Source organism: Mustela putorius, unplaced genomic scaffold, assembly GCF_011764305.1.
Source record: "Mustela putorius furo isolate JIRA1106 unplaced genomic scaffold, ASM1176430v1.1 tig00000992_pilon_pilon_pilon, whole genome shotgun sequence".
Lineage (NCBI taxonomy): Eukaryota > Metazoa > Chordata > Mammalia > Carnivora > Mustelidae > Mustela > Mustela putorius.
Window position 1 is genome coordinate 4,080,036 of NW_025421526.1, and position 26,942 is coordinate 4,106,977.

The window sequence follows — 26,942 nt, forward strand, 5'->3', positions numbered from 1 at the left end:
CGAGTGTTTCTTTCTCTCAAATACGTGATCAGTGCATGTGACGCGTCACTGCAGCCGCTTCCCTGCAGCCCATTCTCGACTGCGTGAAATGGCTTGAAGTGCTTGAAGGCATATGTTTGAGTGCTCTGTCTTTGAGGTCACCTTGGAGTTGTGCTTTTTGGGATGGCATGATACAGGAGACGGGTCAGAGCCCTGTGGAGCCTCAGGGCCCTCTCTCTGGGTCAGTGTTGAATCTTCTTGCTGTTGCATCGTTTCCTGCGAAAGTGCTGGGCCACGCTCTGCCGGTGGCGGAGAGCCAGGGAAGCTTGTCCAGGAGGGAGTGGCGCATTCGCGGGAGGGTTGCAGGGAAGCCAGCCGCGGGCTGAGTGGCGTTTGGTATTTTTGGATCACCCCTTCTTATGTGGCCACTTTGAAGCCATTTTAAAAAGGCAAACATTGGGACGCCTGGGTGTCTTAGTTGGTTAAGCAGCTGCCTTCGGCTCAGGTCATGATCCCAGCGTCCTGGGATCGAGTCCCACATTGGGCTCCTTGCCCTGCAGGGAGCCTGCTTCTCCCTCTGACTCTGCCTTCCACTCTGTCTGCCTGTGCTCCATCTCGCTCGCTTTCTCTCTGACAAATAAATAAATAAATAAAATCTTTAAAAAAAAAAAAAGGCAAATATTTTCACATTAAAAGAAATAAACAACATGTAGAAAGCAGTAACTACTGTACAAAACAGCCCTCCTGGCATCTTGAGCTTTCCTGACCTTACCATGAAGTCCTTTCCCTTGGGTGAAGAACAGAACCCGGGTATGGGAGGGAGCGGGAGTGAGAACCATCTGGAAGACACACCCAGTAAGAAGAAGTCATCCTTCCGTCTTCTCAGAGAGGGCTGTCAGCCATCCCAAGCCCAGAGCCTGCTCTTTGGATTATAGGCGTTGGAAGGGAGGTGGGTGGGGTGGGGGGTTTCTATCTCTATGGTCTGATTTGCAGTCCTCTGACTTGTTCCCTTCAATCATTGAGTTCCTTTTTTTTTTTTTTTTTTTTTTAAGATTTATTTCTTTATTTTAGGGAGAGAGAGTACACTGGGAGGGGCAGAGGGAAAGAATCTCAAGCAGACTCCTGAGCGCAGAGCCCAGAGTAGGCTGTCTCAGACCCCGAGATCATGACCTGAGCCGAAACCAAGAGTTGGACATTAACCAGCTGTGCCACCCAGTGCTCCAATCACTGAGGTTTTTTTCTTTTTTTTAAATTAAGACAAGGATTTGGCTATGTAATAATGGGCTTATTTGTTTTCTTTAGGGAAATTGAGAGGAAAGGTTTCTGCATTTTATCAATGTCCTGAATTTACAAACTTCATTTGAATAGATTTTATTTTTTTTTTAAGATTTTGTTTATTTATAGAGATCACAAGTAGGCAGAGAGGCAGGCAGAGAGAGAGGAGGAAGCAGGCTCCCCGCTGAGCAGAGAACCTGATGCGGGGCTCGATCCCAGGACCCTGAGATCATGACCTGAGATGAAGGCAGAGCTTAACCCACTGAGCCACCCAGCACCCCCATTTGAATAGATTTTCAACCCCATATTAAAACCCTGGGTGGGGGGAGTTGGGAGGGAGGGGAGCCTGTGGGCTATGAGGATCACTTCAGTTCCATCCAGTCCCCTAGGAAATCCTCGAACACGTGTCTAACACTTCTCTCTGATGCCTGAACACTGTAAGTGTGTGATACTTAAAATTGAAAGTATTTTATAGAACCCTAGTTTTGGAAGACCGGAATCTAGGACCGTGCTTTGAGCTTTCACAAGTTTTTCTTTACAGAAGCAGGTTTTAATAAACTTTGTTACAGTAATATAAAAGCAAGAACTCAAATCTGGCTAAAGCTAGGCCAAGGTTAGGGATGGAGAAAGAGTCATGGCAGAAAAATGACGTTGTACTTTGACAGTATTATATTAAGATTACTCATGAAAAGTCTTGCCTGGATATTGACCCCTTTAAGAGTTTCTGAAGCTCAGACCAGGACTGAGGAACTTGTCTAAGACAGTAAAAAACTGAGGATGGGGAGGAGACGAAGGGGTGGGTTTGAAAGCTATGGGGTACCTGGATGAAAGAGTCAAGCAAAATTTTGATTCAAAAGTTTTTTCCTAGTGCCAGTCCCCCCCATGTCTCAGGGGAAGGCTATGTTGTTTTGAAGCAAGCCACACAGACCACAGGACTTGTCCTCACAGGACTGGATGATTATCTAGTTAGATAGTACATGGTTTCTCTACACTGGGTGTGTGGGGTGGGGACAGAATCATTTGTATTCCTCTGCCGGACACACAGAGTGCTCTTACTGAATAAACGAATACTGGATTCTCTTAAAACTATTTCCAAAATGTTTCTCTTATGGAATCATTATGTGGGTTTAGCTAATAATCGAAGTCACCCTCTTTGTCGTCTTCCTCCTCCTCCTCTTCTTCTTTTTCCCTGGTCACTTCCCTCCGTCCATAGTGTTGCACTGTGTAGACACAGAGGTGTGTCTGTGTGTGTGCCTCTGTGCACGTGTCTACTTATTATCAGGCATCCTGTTAAAATTGAAATCCTGTTGATTTCCTTGAATTCTGCATCCACCCTGTGACATGGTGGCAGATCTCACTTCCCAGGATGTGAATTGATTCGTGACCCTGATTCTGTAACGTAACTGCGCAGACCTCGGCCCGCCGGCCTTTCAGTCCCTTGTCAAGTACCTGCTGCATGTCAGACCCCAAACACGGTGCTGTGTAAGCCGCCGCCTCGCTGCTCTGTGGACTGCAGGCACAGACCAGAGCTGGAAGAAGTTGGTACTAGCCTTCCACGACTGCCCACTCCCTCTGCTTTGTGCATTAATGAAAATAAATAAATAAACCGAAGCAGGGTGTCCTTAGGGTTCCCATTTCCATGCCTTCTGTGAGAAGTGCAGGCAGATTTCTCTGCCCTTCCTTGACTGAGGTCCCCAGCCCAGTGTCTTCTCCTGCGGGCCAGCATCGCGTATCTCTGCCTTCTGTTGGAGGAAGGCTGGGGTCAGCTTCATGGAATCCCGCGCACAGGGCAGGCAATGAGGGGCTAGCCAAGTCCGATGATACGGGTTTATATTTAAAGGTCATAAACCTGAAAGGTTACGTTTACTGAACAGACTTACCTCTGCGGGATGTCGATGTGAGGTACCTTAAATCAGAATATCTGTGCTGAGCCAGACAAAGATGCACGGAGCCACATAGGAAGTGGCCTGTCTTCAGGCTTTTACTCAGGAAGGAACATCTACCTGAAAAATCAGCAACATGTGAATTTGAAGTCATTCTTTTTTACTTTAATGAGTAAAACGTGAAGTCCTAAGAGTAATTGGGAAGGTCTTTGGAATATTTTCCCTTGGGGGACGTTTTTCCAGAATTTGGTTGCTTGTAAGAAAGTCATAAAAACGAACTATGAGGGGCACCTGGGTGGCTCAGTGAGTTAAAGCCTCTGCCTTTGGCTCAGGTCATGATCCCAGGGTCCTGGGATTGAGCCCCACATCGGGCTCTCTGCTTAGCAGGGAGCCTGCTTCCTCCTCTCTCTCTGCCTGCCTCTCTGACTACTTGTGATTCTGTCTAATAAATAAATAAAATCTTTAAAAAACAACAAAAAAAGAACTATGAAATTAGTTGAAATAATCTATTTTTTCCAAAAAGCTTGGAAACCATTGTGTTGGGAAATTGTTTAAATTGCGTTTCTCTTGAGCAGAAAAGGCTATTTTTATAGATTTATGACTGTAATTATTTTTATGAGCATTGGGGGATTGTTAGTATTCTTTTGTTAAAAGGGATCCTAAAAATACTTAAAGGGCTTACTGAATTTGAATTAGAAGCCCAATTGTCTCTGTTCTTTCCTCCAAATCAGGTGTGTTTTGTTAATTACTGAACAGGGGAAATATCGTAATTTCCTCCTTGCCATCTGCACGCCCCCAGCCTCTGCCCTTGCTTATGCTGTGGAATTTTGCACCTTCCCGTGACATAACTTTCTCAATAAAAGTCATTTTTCTCCTTTTCCGAATGTCTGTAGATTTCAGATGTGTTCATTACCTTCTCTTACCTCCGTTTTGGGGGACTTTATGTTAAGCTTCTAGAGGACAGATTTTCCTAATCGTCACCCTCAGAACCCACACCAAGAGTATGTCTCTTCTCTCCCGGGTACCCATGAGCTCCCTGGGAGCCCTGGCCTGTGGCTGTTTTCTATCCTCCACACACTCTTCCATTTTACTTATTAGGGGACCGATTCGATCTCGACGGGAAGAAGCCGTTCGTTCTTCATTACTCTGTGAGCTGAGGCCCTGCAGCAGCAAACACTCACGACTGGAGTCAGCCTCTTTGCTTCTGGACACTTGCAAACCCCGGGCAGGATGCCGCGCAGCTGCGGGGCTTTCCCCCTGTGGCATCGCATGCTCTGGGCACCATTTTCAGAAGGAAGTCCTGAGCCCCATGAGAGATCAGTGCTAAATTCCAAAGAGCAGCTTCCAGGCCCTGAAAGCAGATGTTTCCTCCTCGCTGCTTTCGTATCTTGAGTCCGGTCCTTTTCCTTCCTGGCCTAATTTAGTCTCTCTAAACCTTTTGTCTCTTCCTAATGCATGTCTCCAGGACCTGGCTTTGGCAACCCACCTTTGAAAAAGTATCACCTCTTGGCCCAGTCCCCATTGATAGCGCTTTCTAGAAGAAGTGACTCTCGGCTGGCTGGCCCGGGATGGGGTGCACGTGGGATCTCCATTGTGATTTTGATAATGGTCAGGTGCATAGGGTCAGGAGAATTTGGGTACACTCCAAAGTTTCTTCATCACAAGAGGATTATAAATAAGATTTCTAACATCTTGAAAGATGACCTCTTCAGTGCTCTTTGCTGTTTGTTTTGGATTATATTTCATAATTAGCATGTGAACATTTGAAATAAAGAGCTTTGTAAGTTCTAGGAAGAGTTTCTTGTCCACAGGGATTTCTACTGTTCCTTAAAACATTATAACAAGCAAATGATTTTATATATACAAAACATTAAATACTGTGAGTTTTGTCACCCTGATGGTTACATTTGATTGTTAAAGATTAAAAAATATTTTTGAGTGACACATTAAGAAATATTGAAGGCCGGGTATACATTGAAGTTGATGCAGGCAGTCTATGGAATTTCACAAAAATACTGTGTGAGAGTCTGTTTTTCAAAAACTAATGTAATTCTAAAGGAAGAAGAAACTTTTTGTGCGTATTTGTCATACCCTATTTTAAAGCCTGACTTTTGAGCTTTATTTGATGCTTTACTTTTGTCATTTCAGAACAGATGTCATCTTAAAATGATTCATCCCTGATGAGATTATTTCTGCTTTGTAGCTAATAGAAACAAGCCCTTTTCAATTATGTAGTGAAAAGAAAGCAGTGTGGCTACTTTTGTTTAGGATATACAAATGTCTATGAATTTAGAAAATTAAACGTTGATATAATATTCAAAAATGATTGTAGCTCATTTTTTAAGATAATTAAGTCTCATCTGCTCCATGCCATATGCTGTGTCACCACATAGCATCCCTCTTATATGGCAACTAGAGACTTCTTCAGATTTAAATGTATTTTTTAAAAGTATGATGTCATTTTTTTAACCAGTCATTTTGGCCTAGTATATCTTTTTTCATGTTATTTTCATTCATCCTATCTATATTTTCATATTTTACATGTGACTCCTATGGGCAGCCTATAGTTGGATTTTGCTTTTTTTTTTAAAGATTTTATTTACTTATTTGACAGAGAATTAGGTAGAGAGGCAGGCAGAGACAGAGAGAGGAGGAAGCAGGCTCCCTGCTGAGCAGAGAGCCTGATGTGGGGCTTGATCCCAGGACCCTGGGACCATGACCTGAGCCAAAGGCAGACGCTTTAACCCACTGAGCCACCCAGGCGCCCCGGATTTTGCTCTTATATCCATTCTAACATCCTCTGCCTTTTAATTGGAGTATTTTGTCCATTCATATTTAATGTAGTTATCAGTATGTTTGTTCCCTCTGTGTTTATTCTTCTTTCCTGGCTTTTTTTTTTTTTATTCTATTTTAATTACTTTGTAGCTCTTGTCTTATTCCAGGTATTATAATTTTCAGGACCTTTATTGAGTTAATTTTGTCCCACTTAATTATAAAATAAGGGAATCTTGAAGAAATGTAGGTCCATTTACCATCCCTCTCCCCTCAATCCTGTTCTTTATGCTTATTTTCATAGTCTTCCCTTATTGTGTTCTAGTGACCATCTTGCTCATTGATGTTTATTTTGAGGAGAAACTTATTTTTGTTCTCCATCTTCTGTTGCTCTGAGGCTTGGATTGTAAGAAATGCTTACCAATAATATGGCTTTGAGGGGATAACAATATTGTGAAAAATGTGTTAATTTACCATGTTTATGCCAGCATAGGAGAAGAATGCAATAAAGCTTTCCAGGATAAAAAGGTATAGTTTTTGACTTTCTCTGACTTACTTTCCCTGAAGTTTTCCCTTCAGATGTGGTACAGTGAATGTCTGGTGGTAGAGCATAATACTAATTTAACAAGGTAATATTTTTCAAGTGGATGAACATTTTCTGACTTAGGAATATGAGGCTGTGATTGATGTACAGATACCTGCAATAATGTTTTACAAGGAAGACCAACATTGTGCCTCTCCTTAAAAATAAGCAGACAAATAAACAACCCTCTTGGTTTCCACGCCAAACACACCATACATAATTATCCCTTTTTTTCCTTCTCTTCTCTGTCCTTCTTGTGGACTCTCTCAGCCCTTGATTAGGTTCAAATGAACTTAGAAATTGGTGGAACACTTGGAGATTAGGAATTTTTGAAAAACACTTTGTTGTGTGTGTTACCTGATTTTGGAAAAACCTAGTTTTTAGGGCTGAGCCAGACCTAGAAAGAAAAAAAAAAATAGCGGAGGTTTGTAGATCTGACTTGCAGATGAGAATTTTGAGGCTGACTATCCTCAGAGGATTAAAGTCAGAAGCAGAATTTCCCTAGTGTGATTAGAAAATATTCTAGATTTCAGGATTGAATTAAAGGCAATACCATTTTGAGAGCTTTTGAAGAAAAATGTCATGAAATAAATTGTTAGAAACAGTTACCTAAATTCAGGGAAGTTTCCTGCGACAGATTTTGTTCTGTTAAACTTTGGCTCGTGGAGATGACAGACTAATAAAGTGGGTTAGCCTGCTCGTGGGGAACATTTCAAGCAACTCATTTTGGGAGATCCAGAGTGAGTGAAAACTTGAGGTCTACTGGGAAACGCATACACTGTAGGTAGTGGCGACGTATTTGCTGTCGTCTTTCCTACTTTGCGTCGTAGATGAAATAAACTTAGAAAGGAGATTGCAGGACGTGGAGAGCACAGAGTTTGGGGCAAAGAAGCCCTGCCGTCACCTTTGATGACTGTGATAGCAGAGCTGCTGGGGTGATGAACGTTCTGAACAGAAAGATGGTGGGGGAGGAACGGGAATACTGGTTAGATAATTGTGAACATGCAGCCCTACATTCTACACTGATGGGAAATAACACGAGCCCCAAACCAAACTCCTAAAATTGAAAAGTGTTAGATAACAGCCATTTGGGGATGCAGCGAGCATCCCTGGTGCTGAGGAAAGTTCACTCCACGAGCAGAACAGCCGTGCAGCTGATCTGGAAATGAAGGGGGATCAAGACTGGCTTGCACATGTCAGGCCGTCTCTATTCTTAGAGCTCAACTAGAGGACAGAGAGGTGGAGAAAACCGCGCCCTTGATGTGGCAGGGCCTAGAACCCGTGCTCGCCCCGCCGCTAGAATAAACCGTTCATTTCTGCATGCGGTGAGTCAAGTGCTGACACACTCACAAAATAATGCAAAGCATATGGATCGCAAGGGTTTTTAAGTAAAAACTTCTCTAAAGATTTATTTAGGTTCCTTAATTACAGAGTGGTTTGGAGGACCGGCATGTGGCTTCAGTCTGTAGTTGTAAGTGTTGGCCTCGGTGCCGGGTGCGTGCCGGTGTTGCCAGAGAGAAGCACAAGACCGGGAGCGGCGCGCGCGTCCTTCGTGGCTGCCCCTCGGTCACTGTTTTAAGTAAGTGCAAGTCCCGATCTGAGTTTATACGAGGTCAGCGGATGATCACGGGGGTGCTGTGCTGGGGTCGGGTGTGTCAGTATGTCCGACCCAGTTTTTCCCGTGCTCACGTGCCTTAGCTGGTATATTTCAGGGCACTTTGAACTCCGTGGCTGTCCAGAGAAAGAATAGCTTTCCCTTTTAGCTTTTATCTTGCATGAAAATATACCGCACTAGATGAATCAAGTCCAGTTTGGGGGGACGGCAGTTAAGTAAAACCAAGTGTTTAACGTCAGTGTTTTGATGTGAAGTAAACCCGTGGTGGGGTCTCTTGGTGATCTTCTAAAGCCTCATGTGTGCGCGTGTGTGCGCGTGTGTGTGCAGTATACATATACACATGCACACACACAGTCTTCTGTCGTTCCTCATGCGAGGAGTACTTCCGCATCACTCGGGGTCTGTGAATGGTGTGGCACATAAGTAACGGGTGGTCTCAGGAGCACAGGGAAGGTGTATGTTCACCCGAGCAGTCAGCGTATGGATTGGGAAAGATTCATTTGTATTTGCTGTGATGTGTTAGTGAGGCAGGTGAGAAATCGAAACGTCGCTTTTCTTTCCCGCGGGAAATCCATGAAAAGAAACGAAGAAACAAATCTCCTAATTACTGTTCTATGGGCCTCACGCCAGTAGTGACTTTGTCAAAGCTTGGAGAGAATTCACTCTTCATTCTTTCGTATTTTGGTATTATAGGGTCTTGTGTTTATAACTATGCAGGACGGCACAGAGATTAACTAGACAGAAAGACTCTGCCCTAGAGGAGCTTGCCTTCGGGGAAGGGATAAGAAGATGTGGGCGTAACTGATTGTAACACAGAAAGGTTTCACACATTTATTTCGGGCTTTACAACACGTACAGAGCTCTTCTACAGCTGGCCAGCTCAAGGATGTGGTTCCACTCCCAGTCAGTATGGGAAGAAACTGCCGTTCGGCCAGGGGTGAGCGGCAGGCTCAAGGTCAGGTCGGTGGTGAGCTGTGGGTCTCCGGGTAGAGAATCCAGCCCAGGGTGTATCCCACACTTGCCCTGATATGTAGCCGTGCACACCCGGGGGCATCAGAGAACAGGAGAGAAGGATGCTGAGCGGTCTGGGGCGGGGGGTGCGCAAGGTGCTGGTTCACAGGGAACAACTGAGAAGGATTTGAGGGGCGAGTAAGACCTTGGTGGGCAGAAGGAGATCACTGTGCGCTGGTCACAGAAAAAAGCCCCTTGTGCTAGATATTTCCATTCTGTCTTCTTCATGCATTGGTTGAGCAGCTGGATGTAGGGTTCACTTACTACGGACTAGGCACTGGGCTTGTTAAAATCACGGTTCTAGAGTAAGGCTCATGGTGGCTCTTTGAGGGCCCCACAGTAGTCCAGCCAGAAGACAAGATTACAGTCCGAAGAGGATGTGACAGGAGGCGAAGAATGTGGTACGCGGTTGTTCTGGGTGCGAGTTACGCCTTCCCTGGGAAAGGGCTCACAGACATGTCATGTCATGTCTCAGTCTGAGTTGGGTCATTTTTCTTTGAGGAGGCTAACCTTTGTTTCATAGACTGTTGGAAGGGTCAGATCTGATTGTGAGTATGTGAGCATCTCCTCCTGGCACATCAGCTCTGTAAATTGTCAGCATGAATGGCGCGACAGACTTCCTCAAGAAGAGCCAAAGTCATTGAATGAAAGGCCGTCTGTGGTCTGGTTAGCCAAGTTTGACCTCTCCCTAGAGCCCCGCCCTGCCCTGGCCTCCTGGTCTCCAGCCTGGTCTCCTGTGTACTCCCTGGCCCTGTACCACATGCAGTGGCCGCGTATCCTGGTGGCCAGTAACAGGGCTCCAGGCCGGCTCTGCCGTGTCCCATTGGCTGTGTGACCTTGGCACATCACATCTTCCCTGCCACAGTTTCATCGTCTGAAAATGGGATTAATAATAATTTATTCTTGGTAGTTTTGTTGTTGAGGTTTAAAGTGATGAAATAGGAAAGGCTTGGAGACAGTGCTGGTAGATGTTGCTATTTTTGTCTAATTCGTACCTGATCCTACCACTCCCTGCTTACCGTCCTGGAGTGTGGCTCCCTTACCGGCTCTGTTCTGATTCCGAGTCTGCCCATCTCCTTCTCTGGCTTATCGCTCATCTGTCCCTTCTTACGGTGAGCAGTGGCTCGTGGCTACCCCTCCACCCTGCACTCTGGGTTATTTTGTCTTTTCCTTTGTTGCCTAGAAGCCCTTAATCTTGCTACTATATTCTTTAGGACTTGTTTTTCTGCCCCTGAAGATTGTGCCCTTCCATTCCCCGTCCCCCGAGGCCTCTGTCTTGTTCTGCAGTGTTTGCACGGATCTCTCTCTTGCTTTTAACCTGTTGAGTTGCTGTTTTCTATTCCTGTCTTCCTCCCCTGCTTTTGACTGAGAATTCCTGAGCCAGGGCCGAGCCTGACTTACCTTTCCATTCCCAGCATGTTCCTTCTACGAACGACATAGACTCTCGGTAAGTCCTTGTTGACAAAGGAATTACCTATTTTAAACACAGGACCATATTGTCAGAATTATTTTTCAGTTAGCTCGGGGCACATTTTACCTTGTTTGTAAGCTTCAAGGCAGGGAAGATCAACCTGCCAACCGACTTGGTCTTGATGGGGGGTCCTTTGTCATCACAGGGCCCAGTGAGGACCTTGAGGGACTGGAGAAGGCCCATGGCAGACACGTGATACTGCGGGCCTCGGGTGGTGGTACAGCTTCACTTGCTGTCTGGGAAGACAGCAGTTCTGTCTTTAGCTGAATGATGCTAACACCAGCTATTTGGTATTTGATAGCGTTTTTCAGATAGCGATTTTCAGATAGCGTTTGAAAAATTTTTTTCTCATTGTTTTGAAACTAGTGTATTGTTCTAAAAACCTCTGCATCCCAGTTTTGGACATGGGCTGTGACATTTTCTCCTTGGCTCTCTGACTTTCCCAGATTCTAATACGATGAACCTTAAGGGTCACATTGGGTTTAATAAAGCAAATCTTCAGAGTCCGGTAATTGGTACTATTTTGTTTCCTAGAGAAGGCGAAGGAAAAAGTTACATGGGCCACAAGGATGGTTGGGTTTATTTATTTCCTTTAAGACTTGGAAGGAAATAAAGTCTGGTGTCTCAGCTTCCTATCTAAAGTATTTCCCAATCCTTTAAAGAGCCTGTGGCTACATCTGATAAACACATGATAATGAGCTGAATTTTAAGGACTTTTCTCCCATTATCCCCTGCAGCTTTGCCCTGTCCGATGAAGCATACAGATCCCTAAGAGATCAAGATAAGGACCAGTGTATTCTCATTACCGGGGAGAGCGGAGCAGGAAAAACAGGTAAGGCCAGCCTGGGACAACCTTCCTTCTCTGTGGAAGGTACACTCTGCGCTGATGCTGATGCTGACGGAGAGAGGGCGGGTGGGGCCTCACTACCACGCAGTTGCACAGGCCGCTGTGAGGGCTCCTTCGCAGGAGGCTGCTGATTCCGATCACAGAATGTTCTCGGGGAAGGACTTAACATCTCTCACATGAGGAAACGGGATTTCAGCCAATATGGGCGTCTGTTTCTGGATTCCGGATCTACTTCAAGGTCTTTTACTTTTCCTCCAAGGCCCCAGACCTGTGAGGTCTTACCATTTCCTGGATGAATGACAAATTGTTTGGGCTTTGAGAGGCCACAGGCACATCTTACCTCAGCTAAAGAGTGAGGAGGAAAAAAATGTTTAGTTTCCCTCTAGTGTTTGAAGCCTAAGGAATTGAGATTTTTCTCTATATTTTTAGGTGGGCTAGCAACCTTCCCAGAAAACAGACCCTTGAATGGAGAGGTTTTCTTTTTTTTCCTTGTGCTTTTAATAAAGGTAATTCGTATGATTGATGATGCTTTTGAGTAAAAATACGATTTTGCACATGATGCCCAGCTAACTGGGAAAAAAATTGAGAAGAACTGTGCTCTCTGAGTCCACGCTTGGGCAGGTTAATTTCTTAACTGAGTTTCTTTGATGGAACGGTAAGTCCCCGAGGGAGGAGGAGAGGCGGGAGATGGTATTTCCACAGCTATTTTATCTATAAAATGCTCTTGTTGTAGACACCAGACTCTAATGATTCTACTAGTTTACCAAAAAGGAATTTAAACTTTCCTACTTTGCTGGGCTATTAAGTGATCAGATTAGCATACCTCAGGCCTCTGATTATTAAGAGAAGAAAATTGCCCAGGGATATTTCAGTCAACTGACTGAAATGAATATTTTGTTCATAAGCCCCTCTTAAAATTTGTGCCTTTAAAGTCTTATTGATTGGCGTGTAAGAATGGAAAGTGCGGGGGTGCCTGGGTGGCTCCGTCTGTTGAGCGTCTGCCTTTGACTCAGGTCGTGATCCCGGGGTCGTGGAATAGAGCCCAGTGTCGGGGGTTCCAGCCCAGCGGGGAGCCTGCTTTTCCCTCTCCCTCTGCCCCATCCCGTTTGTGCTCACTTGCTCTCTCTCAAATGAATAAGCAAAATCCTTTAAAAAAAGAAAAAAAAAGAATGGAGAGTAACAGGAAGCATACTCTCATGTCATTGAAAGTATATGAAGTATACTCTCATATCATAACATATGATATGTTCCATATCATATCATGGAGCAGCCACACTCCCTTCTTTCGTACTGATGGTGAGCTCACGGATTTGGAAAGCCGATTGCTACATTCGCCATACAGGTTCACCAACACAAGTTCTTTCTTACCTAGAGTTGAATTCTGCCTCTACCTAGTGATCTTAACCTCTGCGGTCTGGAGCCCTATCCAGTTAGTGTACTTTGTTTTCTGCGGGGCAGTCACTCAGTTATTTGAAGCCACCATTGTGTACCTTCCTAGGGCTAAACCTCCCTTGTCTTCAAAAATTTCCTGTGTCATGCGTAGTCGTTTATTCGTTCATCCGGGAAATAATTTTTTCTAAGATGTATTTATTTATTGTAGAGGTCTAGGGAGGGGCAGAAGGAGAGATCCTCAAGCAGACTCTCTGACAAGGGGCCCAGCTCCCTGCTCCTAGACCAAGTCAGCCACTGTATGGACTGAGCCACCTGTGAGCCCTCAGGAGATCATTTTTGAGTACCTATAGGAATACTAATAAGGTGAAAGGTACTGTACTAAGTACTGGTGATATACTGGTGAGCCAGATACCACCCTTGTCCTTACAGAATTTGTAGACTTGTGGAGAAGATGGACAGTAGCTCTGTGTTTTATATGTATGTGCATGGAATGTGTACTACACAGACACTGTATTGTATGTCTGCATGTACACATGTAGTTTATATACAGAGTGTTCAGTGTCGTGAAGGAGAAATACAGCGTTTCACAGCGTGTAGGAGGAGGATAGGATCTCATTCCCAAACCCTCACTGTCATGGTCCTCTTATTCTGGAATGATCCCATTTTGTCTATGTGCCTCACAAAATTACATCCCAAGAAGAGAGAAAGATGCAGTATATACTCCAGGTTTGGTCTTCGTTGTGTTGGAACGATTCCCCCTCTTCATATGGATACCAGGCTTCTGTTAATGTAAGACGTCTGTGGAATCATTCTGGTCTTTTCACCAAGCAAAGATTGTAGGTCTTTTGTATGTCTACTTCTGTTGGGTCAGATACGCTCAATCTAGTATTGTCCGACCAAGTTATTGTAAGCTTAAATTTAGAATCTTTAACTTATTTTTATAAATTTTACACCACTGTTAGAGCCTCTTGCGAAACTGACAAATTCTGATTCTCTTCCCTCCCACAGAACCACTGCCATGCCGTTGGGTAAAAACAGTAGCTCCTGGGGCGCCTGGGTGGCTCAGTGGGTTAAAGCCTCTGCCTTCGGCTCAGGTCATGATCCCGGAGTCCTGGATCGAGCCCCACATTGGGCTCTCTGCTCTGTGGGGAGCCTGCTTCCTCTTTTTGCCTGTCTCTCTGCCTGCTTGTGATCTCTGTCTGTCAAATAAATAAATAAATAATCTTAAAAAACAAACAAACAAAAAAATAGTAGCTCCCGACATAAGTACACATTGCGCTGGGCATTGTGCTTTAGCAAATTACATGCATAAGTACTCTTCTTACCCCCGTTTTAATCATGGGAAAATTGAGTCCCAGAAAGGTTAACCAACGTGTCCGAACTTCCCAGTGAGCAAGTGGCAGAGCTGGGATTTTGAACATAGGTAATATATCTAAGCTCTAGAGTCCCCACTTGTTTTCATCAGTTCAATCCGATTTAACAAAATACCATAGACTGGGGGCTTAAACAATGGATATTTATTTCTCATAGTCCTGGAGGCTGGGAAGTCCAAGATCAAGGTGTCTGCTGACTTGGTGCTGGGTGAGAACCTCCTGTCTGTGTCCTCACGTGGGAGAGACAGAGACACACAGGGAGAGGAAATGAGTCAGAGCAAGATAAGGACACTAATCCCATCATTGGAAGTTTCTGAGTTTTTGAGGAGCCTCTGCACTATTCTGCATGGTGGTTGTACTAACTGACATTCCCACCGTACACGGGGCTTTCCTTTTCACCACATTTTTTCCAGCACTTGTTATCTCTTTTCCTTGGTAATGACCATCCTCGCCAGTGCGGGGTGACGGCTCACTTACTTTGCATTGCGTTTCCCTGATGATTGGTGACGTGGACCATATCCTCAGGTTCCCGTTCGCCGTTTCAATGTTTTATTTGGAAAAACGTCTATTCAAGTCCTTTGCCTATTTTTACATCTGATTACTATCATTCCTTATTGCTGTTGAGTTGTATGAGTTACTTATATATTTTAGATATTAACAGTTTATCGCATACATGACTTGTCAAGTATTCCTGCATTTTGAAGGTTGTTGCCTTTTCATTTATTGATTGTTTCTTCTGCTCTACAGAAGCTTTTTAGTTTGAGGCAATCCCACTTATTTATTTTTGCTTTTGCTGTTTGTATTTTGCGAGTCATAGCCAAGAGATCATTGCTAAGACCAATATCAAGAGCCTTATGTTTTCTTTTAGGATTTTTATAGCTTTAGGTGTTTACAGTTAAGTCTATAATCCGCTCTGAGTTACTTTTTGAGTGGTCTAAGGTAGGGTTCAGTTTTTTTTCTTTTGCATGTGAGTACCCCATTTTGCCAACACCATTTATTGAAAAGACTGTCTTTTCCCCACTGAATATTCTTGCCTCCCTTGTTAAATGTTAGTCGACTGCGTTAGCAGTTCTCCTCTATTGTGTTTTTTTGGTCTATGTGTCTGTTTTTATCCAAGTACCATAGTATTTTGATTACTATAGCTTTTAGTGTTTTGAAATCAGGAAGTGTAGTACTCCCAGGTTCATTCTTCTTTCTGAAGATTGCTTTGGCTATTTGCATTCTCTTTGTAGTTCTGTATGAATTTTAGGATTTTTTTTGTCTTTTTCTGTGAAAAATGCCTTAGGAATTTTGCTAGGTATTACATTGAATCTGTAGATTACTTTGGGTAGTGCAGACATTTTAATGGTATTAATTCTTCCAGTCTGTGAACATAGACAATTTTACTTCTGATTGTGGTGTCTTTTATTTCTTTTCCTTGTATAGTTTCTCTGGCTAGGACTTGCACTGCTATGCCAAATAGGAGGGTGAGAGTGGGCAGCTTTGTTCTTATCTTAGAGGAAAAGCTCTCAGCCTTTCACCAAGTATGATGTTCGCTGTGGGCCAGTCCTTTATGTCCTTTTCGATGCGGAGGTGCATTCCTTCTCTACCCAGCTGGTTGAGAGTTTTTATCGCGAAAGGATATTGAATTTCATCAGATGCCTTTTTGTATCTGTTGAGATGTTCATATGATTTTTATCTTTTATTCTCTTAATGTGATGTGTCACATTTATTGATTTGCGTATGTTAAACCATCCTTGCATCTTAGGGATGATACCACTTGATCACGGAGTACGATCCCTGTTGTTGTTTTTTTAAGATTTATTTATTTTGAGAGAGAGAACATTTCTGTGAGCAGGGGGATGGGAGGGGCAGAAAGAGAGGGACGGAATCCTGAAGCGGACTTCCCATTGTGCATGCAGGACTTGATCCCAGGACCCTGAGATCATGACCTAAGCCAAAATCAAGAGTGGGACGCTCAACTGACTGACCCACCCAGGCACCCCAGGGTATGATCCTTTGAATAAGCCTTTGATTTCAGTTTGGTAGTATTTTATTGAAAATTTTAACTTCTTCGTTCATCACAGATACTGATCTGTAGTTTCCTTGTAGTATCTTTATCTGGCTTTGGTATCAGGGTAAGTTTGGCTTTATAAAAGGAGTTCGGAAATGTTACCTCTTCTTCAATGTTTTGGAAGAGTGAGAGGGATTGGTGTTAATTCTCCCCTAAATGTTTGGTAGAATTCAATGGTGAATCCATCTAGTTTGGGGTTTTTCTTTTTGGGGAGGTTTTTGATTATTGATTGAATCTTCCTTGTTACTATTCTGTTTACCACCATTCAGTCTGGGTAGTTTGTATGTTTCTAGGAACTTAACCATTTCTTCTAGGTTGTCCAGTCTGTTGGCATGTAATTGTTCATAGTAACCTCTTAAGGTTCTTTGTGTTTATATGGTATTTGTTGAATGTCCCCTCTTTCATTTATAATTTTATTTTTTTGAGACATCTCTTTTTTCTTGCTTAGTTTAAAGGTTTGTCAATTTGGTTTATCTTTCCAGGGAACCATCTCTTAGTTTTATTAATCTTTTGTTATTTTCCAGTTCTATGTTTCATTTATTTCTGCCTTAATTGGTACTATTTTCTTCCTTCTGCTAACTTTGAGCTTAGTTTGTTCTTCTTTTTCTGGTTCCTTGAGGTGTAATATTAGGTTTGTTTGAGATATTTCTTTATTCTTAATATATACATTTGTGACTGTAAACTTTCCTCCTAAAAGTTGCATCTCCTAAGTTTTGATATATTGTTTTTCTGATTTCATTTGTCTCAGGATATTTTTTATATAAACATTTTACTGGTTTCTCTTGCGCTAAAATAAATTTCAAGTCCCTTGTGCTTGCTGCGTAGGTGCTGTGTGATCTGGTCCCCACCTGCTTCTGGAGCCCGCTCTCCTGCTTTTCTCCAGTCCAGTAATCGCAGCTTGGGCTACTTTAAATGAAAGCTTCTGCTCTCTATTTATTTGTAGACAGTATTTCATAGTTTAGTTTCCCATCCCTCTTTAGAGCATTCATTGAATCTCTGGGTGTGGGCTCTAGACCTCTGTTCGCTCAGAAATTTGGGAGATCTTTCACTATTCACAACTCCCTCTTTATAGTAGGTAATTTAAGGGGACACTGGTGTCTTGGGAGCAAGTTTTTTCCTCTCTTCTGTCACTAACCAGTTCTTTCTGGGGAAATAATTGAATTCTTAGAAGTAGTACAGTTTCTTGTTTCTTTCCAAGCTGACCAGTGGAAATGGTAGCAAGGCAAGTTAAAAACTATGTCCCTTGACAGGAGGCGTTTGTATCTGTGTGTCCCATGCCCGTACTCCTTACTCCGGTCCTTTCGACTGTACCTACCAGCCTAGTCACTTCACACCTTCCTTTGTATTTAAGCAGGAGGGGGGACTAGATGAAATTATTCCTATGGCTATTAATTTTTTTAGGCTTTACTCATTCTTCATCATGACTAACGATACATTTTTTGAGGGTCTGATTGTATCACTTTGTTCCTCAGTGAGTCATCAGAAGTGGGCTGTGGTCACTGGCTTGATTGGTGTTGGCCACGTCTTCATCTCCCCCGGAACATACATTCCAAGAAGACAGCGCATCCACTAATTAGCCATGTCAGTGCATGGCCACCTCCTTCTCACAGAGTTGCAAACCACACTGCTCCCTCCTACAGTGAGAGTCCATCTCCTGGGGGGCTCACGTGTCTTCCATATTGAAAAGCTAAGTGGAAGTTGCTGGTACTGTTTCAGAGGGTTGGTGTTCAGTTTTTCTGAGGAAAACAATAACACCTCATTCCTCTGGTAGAAATCTGGTGGGATGGAGTCCATTCTTCTTTCTTGTAGTTTTCTCTTCTCTTGATATTTTGTTACATAATAACGTGGCCTTTGGGTTTCAGTAGACCACTCACTACTTGGAATCCTTTTTTCCCTCTCATCCTCCCCGGATTTTGTCCTTCTTGGGATCCCTTTGCCCTCGGTCATAAGATGGACAGCTACTTCTCGGCCTTTGCTTTTTTCCCTGTGGTAGGGCCATTGTGTTTAAGGTACCCAAGACTAGGTGCTGTTTCAGGAGGGAGGCTGGAGGAGGGCATCATCGCCACTCTAGACTAGTGCCTCTCACACCTTCCATCGTGAAACATCAGTCTCTCTCCTCCCCAAACCTGTTCCTGACTGATACCAGAAAAATGAAAGGAAGACATAGAACAACCAATCTCTAGTTGTTTTTAGTTTATTTTTTAACATTTGTAAAAAAGGTATTATTTACTCATTTGAGAGAGTGAGAGTGAGAGCGCACGTGCGTGAGAACTCGAGCAGGGGGGAGAGGCGAGGGAGAAGCAGACTCCCCGCTGAGCAGGGCTCCAGATGTGGGGCTCAATCCTAGGACCCTGGGATCATGACCTGAGCTGAAGGCAGACGCTTAACCCACTGAGCCACCTGGACGCCCCTGTTTTTAGTTTAAACAGACAAGGTAAATGACCAAATTGCTATAAAAAAAACTTATAAAAGCCTATTTTCATGTGTAGACTGGTAGTAGGCCATGGACCTACCAGCTTTGGGTGGTTCCGGTTTTTGGGTCTGACTTTGAACAGCACTGGCTCGAGGTCTTTCGATGCATCTGTCTTCTTTTTGAGCCACTGTGATTCCCAAACTTGTGGCGCTTCAGCTGTCCATTAGCATTAACCCTAGTGCTGGGAAGTGGACCCTCGTCCTGAGTGAGAACTGCCGTTCTAGAATATCTGCTCAGTTACTCTCTGATTGCTGCTAGTAAGTTCTTCCTATTCATTTATGGATCCCAGCAGCATCTCCTGCCTCTCTCTCTCTCTCTCTCTCCAGGGACATTTCGTGCTTCACTTACTTATTCCATCTTTTTCTACTTTTCTTTCATTTCAAAAACAGGGATACAAAAGTTGCCTCAGGTTTTATTAACGGTTTTGTCATTAGACTCTCCATGTGATCAAGCATAGAATTTGTGTGTTGATTAATGTCTCCGTTCCATGGAGATTACTTACGGGAAAATGAAATGATGGAAAACAATATGGAGATGGCGGCATGGTCAGGGGAGGAATTGGGAGGGGGTTTCGTCAGTTCTGTGGGGAGGAGGGATGCCAGGCCACTTGCAATGGCGCATTATGTTGTCCACTGAAATTGTTTTTGAGTTCACATCGTTACTAAAGATTTTGTTGGTGATTAAATGAAAGAAGAACAGTGACATTTATGGAGGGTTCAGAATGTGCTTGAATGGTTTGCACACAGTATCTCTTTCGGTAAGAACCTTTCCTGGTAGCTTATACAGGACTACCCTGCAGGATCAGAGGGCTTACTTTACAAGAAGTAATTAATTTAACGAGGTTGTAAACCCCCTTGGCAGATGATGATGTTATTGGCCTTAAGCAGTGGAGATAGTCTTCTGCCGTGTGCTTCTGTAATGTGGGCGCTCAGGGAGAGGCGTGAACTCTTTGAGTCCTTTGGGGTCCTATTTAATTCATTATTGCTGTGCTGAATAAAAAATTCATCATGCCTCATAAAAGTGCCCAAGTATTTCTAGGCAGTGAACTCAGAATTCACTATTGTGAATACAGATAGTTTGTGGAGAATCATTCAAGCGCTGACAGGAGCAGGGTAGGCAGAACATGAAGGACCCATCAGAACGGCATTTTTTCAAAGACATCAGAATAAATCTGTGGGTCTGCGAAGATGATCCTGTCCTAAGGAAACGGTATAAATTCTTTGGTTTCTAATTTTACAGTAACATCAGTATCTGGGAACTCTCTAGCTATCTGCTAAGACTGTTGTGAAGCCTGCCGTGCTCATTAAGACCTTTGGTTTTGAACCCCAAATGACCTTGTACAACTTGACGTCTCCTTACAGCGGTGTCCTAGGGAAGCAGAACAGCTAAGCACACGGAAGCCCGGAAGAGAGTGGGCTTTTGTTTTGTTTCTTCCCCGTGTGAGAAAGGCCTCTCTTGATCCACATGTTTTATATTAATTATCAGGGATCTCGTGGCCAACTTTCAGAAGCAAAGCAGCTTGTACATAGTGTTGTATTTTGGTAAAAACACAGCCCTCAGGACTCCTCTTGGAGTAAATGCTGCATTTCTTGTTGTGAGACCCAGGCTTTTTGTACCACGACTGGAGCAGTTTAAGGCCACCTGTCTGATGAATTTGGAGATGGTGCAGCTGGCTTACTACACGGCCTTGCAGACTGCGGCTGCTAGAAAGCCTGTTCCTCTGTGTTGCAAAATCCGTCTTTCATTGTACCCAAAGGAGGCCTCATTGATTTAGGCAGTCTTACCCTTCAGGTCTCTGGACTGTGAGACCCTTATAAGTGCAGTCCCTAAAAAAACTTGGATTTTTTTGTTTTTAGATTGTATTTATTTATTTGGGGCGGGGGAAGCATGAGCATAGGGAGGGGCAGAGCGAGAGGGAGAAGCGGCTCCCCGCTGAGCAGGGAGCCTGAGGTGGGGCTCCATCCCAGGACATGGGATCCCCATGGCCTGAGCTGAAGGCAGAAGTTCAACCTACTTACCCACCTGGGCAAAACTTGGATAGTTTAACCAAGGGGAGAGAGAAGTATAGAAGCAGATAAATATGTCAGTATGTGTATGTGTGTACGTGTGTGGCTATATTTGCTGCATGACATACATGTGTGTATTGTATGATCTGTACAGGGCATGGATGGCATTGAATGAATACACAGATGCCTTTAACTCCTGGATACATTTATGCGTTCTGTGAAGAAAATGCGAATAAGCCTTGCTTAGAGCCATACGTTTTGGGCATTTTTCCTGATACTGTGATTGACTCCATGGGAGCCTGCTCAGTTAACACGCACAGTAAGATCGTTTTTACTGTCTTAGCAGCAAGTTTCCCATCCTGTTTGTTGTTCACGGAAATGTTTGTTTTTCCTTTGTCATTCACCTTCTGCTACTTTGCAGTGCTTTCTTTCATAAAAAACACTGCTATGGGATTATAGGATTATGTAATAATTGCATAACAACATGATATATATTGTTCACAATCCTTTACACGGTACCAGAGAATATGGAGTTAAATTAGTTCTCATTTTTCCCTTATCAGGAATTTAAAATGCCCAGAATCTATCTTCTGTAACCCCTGTCTGTTCTTTGTTGGAATGAATTCTGATCTAGGCACTCTGATTTGGAAGTATTAGGTGACCACCGTTTGCCCATGGCCCAGACTCTCTGTTAAACCCTGGATGTTCTACCATTTTCTGAGGAGAAGAGAAAACACTTTTACTTGGAAAACTTAATATTTTTTTTGTCTGTTGATGAATTTTAGGATTCACGTTACATTCAAACATATACGTGTACATAAATTCACATATGTGTACTATCTATAAGAGAGAAAATGATGAACTAAGATTTGATTCTAAGCAAATGCTGTTATGTTTTGCCAATTTTAAATGCCGGTGTTCTTAGGTCTAAACCAGCTGTGCTTTTCAAAGATTTGAGTACACATGAAGAATACACCTTTTTGTCTCAAGTAGAATCGTTTTTCTATTTTTACAATGTACATGAGAGGCATTGTCACCAGTCCACAGTCTGTTCAAGAGTGTTGTTTTGGAAAGTGCTTATAATTGTGTGCTGTGATTGCCAAGGTCATGTTTAGTTGGTTTCTATAACAGTCAATATAATCCAAAAGCTGGACTTTGAAATACGGAAGATGATAATTCTTGATTCTTAGAAATATATTTCATTCATAGAGGTCATTACATGAGGTTTTGATTTGGATAAGTATCTAAATACTTGAATAAAGTTAAAAATTTATTTGAACTTTAGCACAGAAGAGCCAAAAGGAAATGAAGCAGAAAGCTTCTTGAGATAACTATTATCTCCTGTTTCCAGCAAGGTGCAACATTACGAGAACAGTCTCTGAGCTGTGTTGGACCTTGCGGCTTATCCTCACTATTCTACTTCCGTGTCTAAAGCAGCGAGTATCTCCTGAGATGCTTAAGTTAAAGGTCAAGTATTATGTCAGGGGAAAAAACTTATAAGAGTTGTCTCTTTAAGATAATGAGACTGTTGAAAGAAAACTAGTCTTAATCCTGGCTTCCAGAAATGAATTATCAAAATGAATCCAGGATTAGATTTCCTGAAGATACTGAAGAATCGAATGTTACAAACTTTTTAACAACTTGGGAATAAGTATCCTTGAACTATATTTAAGAATTTTATTTGAGGGGCGCCTGGGTGGCTCAGTGGGTTAAGCCTCTGCCTTCGGCTCAGGTCATGATCTCAGGGTCCTAGGATTGAGCCCTGCATCAGGCTCTCTGCTCAGCGGGGAGCTTGCTTCCTCCCCTCTCTCTGTCTGCCTCTCTGCCTACTTGTGATCTCTGTCTGTCAAATAAATGAATAAAATCTTAAAAAAAAAAAGAATTTTATTTGAATTACTTAAATAGATTATAAAGTTAATAAAAATCACTCCTAATTTCAACCAGGTTAACTCCCTCTTTCTATCTCCGTAGATATGTGGGATTATATGCACTTTAACAGCCAGATATAAGTTCAATCCGAATTCCTAAAGATCTGCTCCTTGTACCATTTTTTTTTTAAAGATTTTATTTATTTACTTGACAGAGATCACAAGTAGGCAGAGAGGGGGCGTGGGGGGAAGCAGGCTACCCGCTGAGCAGAGAGCCCGATGCAGGGCTCGATCCTAGGACCCCGGGACCATGACCCAAGCCAAAGGCACAGGCCTATCCTATTGAGCCACCCAGGCGCCCCTCCTTAGACCGTTTTTAACACAGGCTTGACACTGAGAAAACTGACTCTTTTCATACTGACCATTAAAAGTCTCTTAGAGGCCAAATCAATTCCAGCAGCTGCCAGAGAATGTTGATTCTCAGTTGATTCCTGCCCCCACCCCCACCCCACGCCCAGCATTTTGTCCCTGAGTCCATCCTAGTCCAGAACAGAATTTCCAGATCTCAGCATCATTATGTGTCTGAAGTTTGAGGCCCATAGTCACTGGAATAAGCAAAACAGGTTGGCCTGGACTTTTGATATTTATTGTCAGTTTACCTAAAAGGAAAGTTACCTTTTCACCTAAAGTGTGTGTGTGTGTGTGTGTGTGTATTTGCCACTATCTAAGACCATTATTGTGCTTATAAATGCTTCACTGTTGTCATAGTATAATGGGTAGAAAGGCCAGATGTTCTCGTCAGGGATATGATAACATGTGAAGCTGGAGGAGAGGGTGGGGAGCGGAGGTGCCTGTGAGAAGGTGGAGTGGTGAGAAAGCAGGCCTGGGGATGAGTTGCTTCAGAGGCCGGACTGCGGAGTCGGGATGTGTGGGTAACTCAGGAGAGGTGGCCCAGAGTTGGAGACCAACAGCACAGCATGCCGGGACTTTCCTGTGGGGGGGGGGGGGGGAGCCTCACCTGGACTCGAAAGCCAGAGAGCTGAGAAAGAAACATTCTGAGGTGACCAGAAGAAGAGTTCTAGCGCAGACCCATGGATAGGGAATTGTGGCGCCAGGAAGTCGAATGACATGTGAAAGCATGTAAACTCTTTGCCCATATATAATTCACCAGCTTTTAGACACTGAAACCCTGGGGACCATGGGAAATGCACTGAGGAAACGTCACACAGTGGAAGCTGTATGAAGGGGGCAGTGCCCTTTGGAGGAAGGGAATCACAAAAATGAAAAGATTGGCACTTCTCAGTTGCAGTCCCTAAAAGGAGACAACAGAAATCAGCCATAGAAAGTCACAGACAACAGAAAAGAGACCACCAGAGAACCTGCGAGGACTCATTTCCATTACCCAGAAAGCACGTTGGAGGAGGACTGAGCTGCCGAAGTACCCAGCCTCCCACCTCGTTTCTCAGAGCTCTGTGGGATTGTTACCTCCCCCTATACCCTATTTGCTCCTGTGTCAGGCTTGGAGAACCGTATGTGACGTTGTGTAGATTCTTGGTGCTCAGTGGCTCATTTAGTCAATGCTTCGGGGTTGCTGTAAAGCCCTAAAGCAAGGGTCGGGCCGTGTGCCCAAGGTGGCATTCCAGTTGCTCGTTTATTACTTTTTTGGGGCGGGCAGTGGGACTGGAAGTTCCCTGTAGGTCTCTGTGAGAAATGGCAGTGTTGGGATCTGCGCCCTTGTGACTGTGGGCAGAGGGATTCGCACTCAGCTCTGAGGAAGGCTTCTTGCTCTCAGACGGTGATACCCGTGCACAGACTTTAGAGAAAGAAAGATTTGTAATGAGTCTCCCTACCTCGACTGCCCAAATGAAGGTGAGAGTTCAGTTCTGCCGACAGCTAACCGTCGAGCCCTTCCCTGGTTATGGAAAATCAGGGCAAGGACAACTCAATGAGAAACAGGTTCCATGGCAGACCCGTCTGGGAAGTATAGCATTCTAGAGCCTTTTCTAGAATTCTGCCACATACAGGATCCTCCCAGAAGCCCTTTAAAAAGAAACCTATTTCACTTCTTCTAATTCATTTGACTTTGGACCTCATTTTCCCTGAATATCTATTATTCCTTGGAAGGCAGTATTCCGAAGCTCAGGTCCTAAGAGGCAGGTGCTGAGAGGGGACAAGGGCTCATGGAAACCAGCAGACAAAACCACCAAACCAAATCTTGCCTGCCTTTGAGCTAAGAATTCTTTGTGTGCCTCGGGCGGCCGTCTACTGTTAGCAGCTTACCTTTCAGAGTTACTAGTGAAACCTTTGGAAACAACTATGTCCTGAAGAAGGACTGAATTCTTACATTAGCCACTTAGTTTTTCAGTTGAGCTGAAAAGTAACTAATTTAGTGTAGTTGTGAGCAAACTGGTTTGATTTAGAAAGTATTTTTGACAAGGACAGTTCTTTTAAGCTTTAAAAATACTTCCGTAAAGCTACCCAGGTTACCAGGTTACCAGCTTATTTTTAGCTGGAATTATCTGTGTATAATACTGTAATTACGTGTGAGTGATTGCTTTAAGAAGATCATTCTCCGGATATGTTATTGGCTATATTACGCAGCAAATTTTTTTTTTCATCCTGGTGCTAATCTTTAAGCACCATTCCTATTACATCTGAATTAATGACATGTCATTGAGTAGAAAGCATAAATACTTAAAAATTTTTTTTCTTTTTTTTGGTTTTTATTTAGATTCCAGTTAACACACAGTATAATATTAGTTTTAGGTAGAGAATTTAGTGATTCAGCACTTCGATACAATACCCAGTGCCCATTACAACCTGTTCACTCCTTAATCCCCGTCACCTAAGCCCCATGCCCTCTGGTGACCGTCACTTTGTTTTCTGTAGTTAAGAGACTGTGTCTTGGTTTTCCTTTCTCTTTCCCCCCCATGGTCATTTGTTTTGTTTCTTAGATTCCACATACAAGTGAAATCATGTGGTAGTTGTCTTTCCCTGACTGACTTATTTCACTCAGCATAATACTCTCCAGTTCCATGCACATCATTGCAAAATGGCAAGATTTGATTATTTTTGATGGCCAAGTAATATTCCATTGGGTGTATACACCTCATCTTCTTTATCCATTCGTCTGTCAGTGGCCACTTGGGCTCTCTCCACAATTAGGCTGTTGTGGACACTGCTGCTGTAAACATCAGGATGCACGTGCCCCTTCAATTCAGGGTTTCTCTGTCCTTTGGGAAATACGTAGTAATGCAGTTGCTGGGTCGTAAGGTTGTTCTGCTTTTAACTTCATGAGGAACCTCCATGCTGTTTTCCAGAGTGACTGCACCAGCTTGCGTCCCTACCAGCAGTGTAGGAGGGTTCCCCTTTGTTGCATCCTCACCAACACCTGTTGTTTCCTGTGTTGTTAATTTTAGCCGTTCTGACTGGTGGAAAGCACACGTATGTTAAAAGCTTTCCTCAACACTATTTGGTCTCAGGTACGAAGCCATTCGAAAGCATTATGAGTGGATCTTCTGTGCCCTGTACCCTATTTCCTTCCCCGCGAATTTGTTTCCAGGTGTCTGTCTGATTTATCGGTATGATCTCTGTTCATTCACAGAGGCCAGCAAGCTTGTTATGTCCTACGTAGCAGCCGTTTGTGGAAAAGGAGCAGAAGTGAACCAAGTCAAAGAACAGCTTTTACAGTCCAACCCAGTCCTGGAAGGTAGGATTTCCTGTGTGCCTCGGGTCAGTGTGACTCGTACAATGGATCTATTCGCAGAGCTCGTCTGGTGGGCTGGAAGTGGGGCTGAGGGGAGCGGAAAGAAGGCTTCAGGCCCAGACATGCTGAGCAAATGAGCTCTGTCGTAAGCACTCTTGCCTTCAGGTGCTTAAAGGAGGAAAGAGTTCACTCATCTAAAAGGAGCTTTCCTGCTTATGTTCATTTTTTTTTCCCTTTCGATTTTTCTTTGAATCATTCTAATTTTGCCTAAAAATAATCACTTGACATTTGCATTTGATTTGATGGCTAGGAAGAACTGGGAGAAAAGGTGCCGTGTGAGTGCCATGCTAGTCTATCGTTCAGGTAACACCTCTGGCTGCTTATTTCTGTTGTCAGAAAGGCCATGCCAGAAAAACACCTAAAGGACAGTCTTTTTCAGGGTCACAGAAAGCCTAAACCTGACTTTGGAGTTCCGATTCCGTGGTTGGCCATCTGTGTTAGCTAGCTTGGGCTGCTCTAACAAAATACCATAGGCCAGTTGCCTTAAATCACAGAAATTTATTTTCTTACTCTTCTGGAGGCTCAGAAGCCTTCAGTGAAGATGCTGGCAAGGGAGGTCTCTTGGCTTACAGGTA

The 26,942-nt window shown here is 43.6% G+C and overlaps 1 protein-coding gene across 3 annotated transcripts in view; it reads left to right on the forward strand.

The window, feature by feature from the left end:
- The window catches only part of MYO1B (myosin IB), a 176,631-nt gene that overhangs the window by 73,987 nt on the left and 75,702 nt on the right, over positions 1–26,942 (forward strand). For all 3 annotated transcript variants that reach the window (XM_045086522.1, XM_045086523.1, XM_045086524.1), the window contains exons 4-5: positions 11,327–11,421; positions 26,206–26,310. In XM_045086522.1, coding sequence (XP_044942457.1) covers positions 11,327–11,421; positions 26,206–26,310 — 200 coding nt within the window. The remainder of the gene's footprint in view (positions 1–11,326; positions 11,422–26,205; positions 26,311–26,942) is intronic.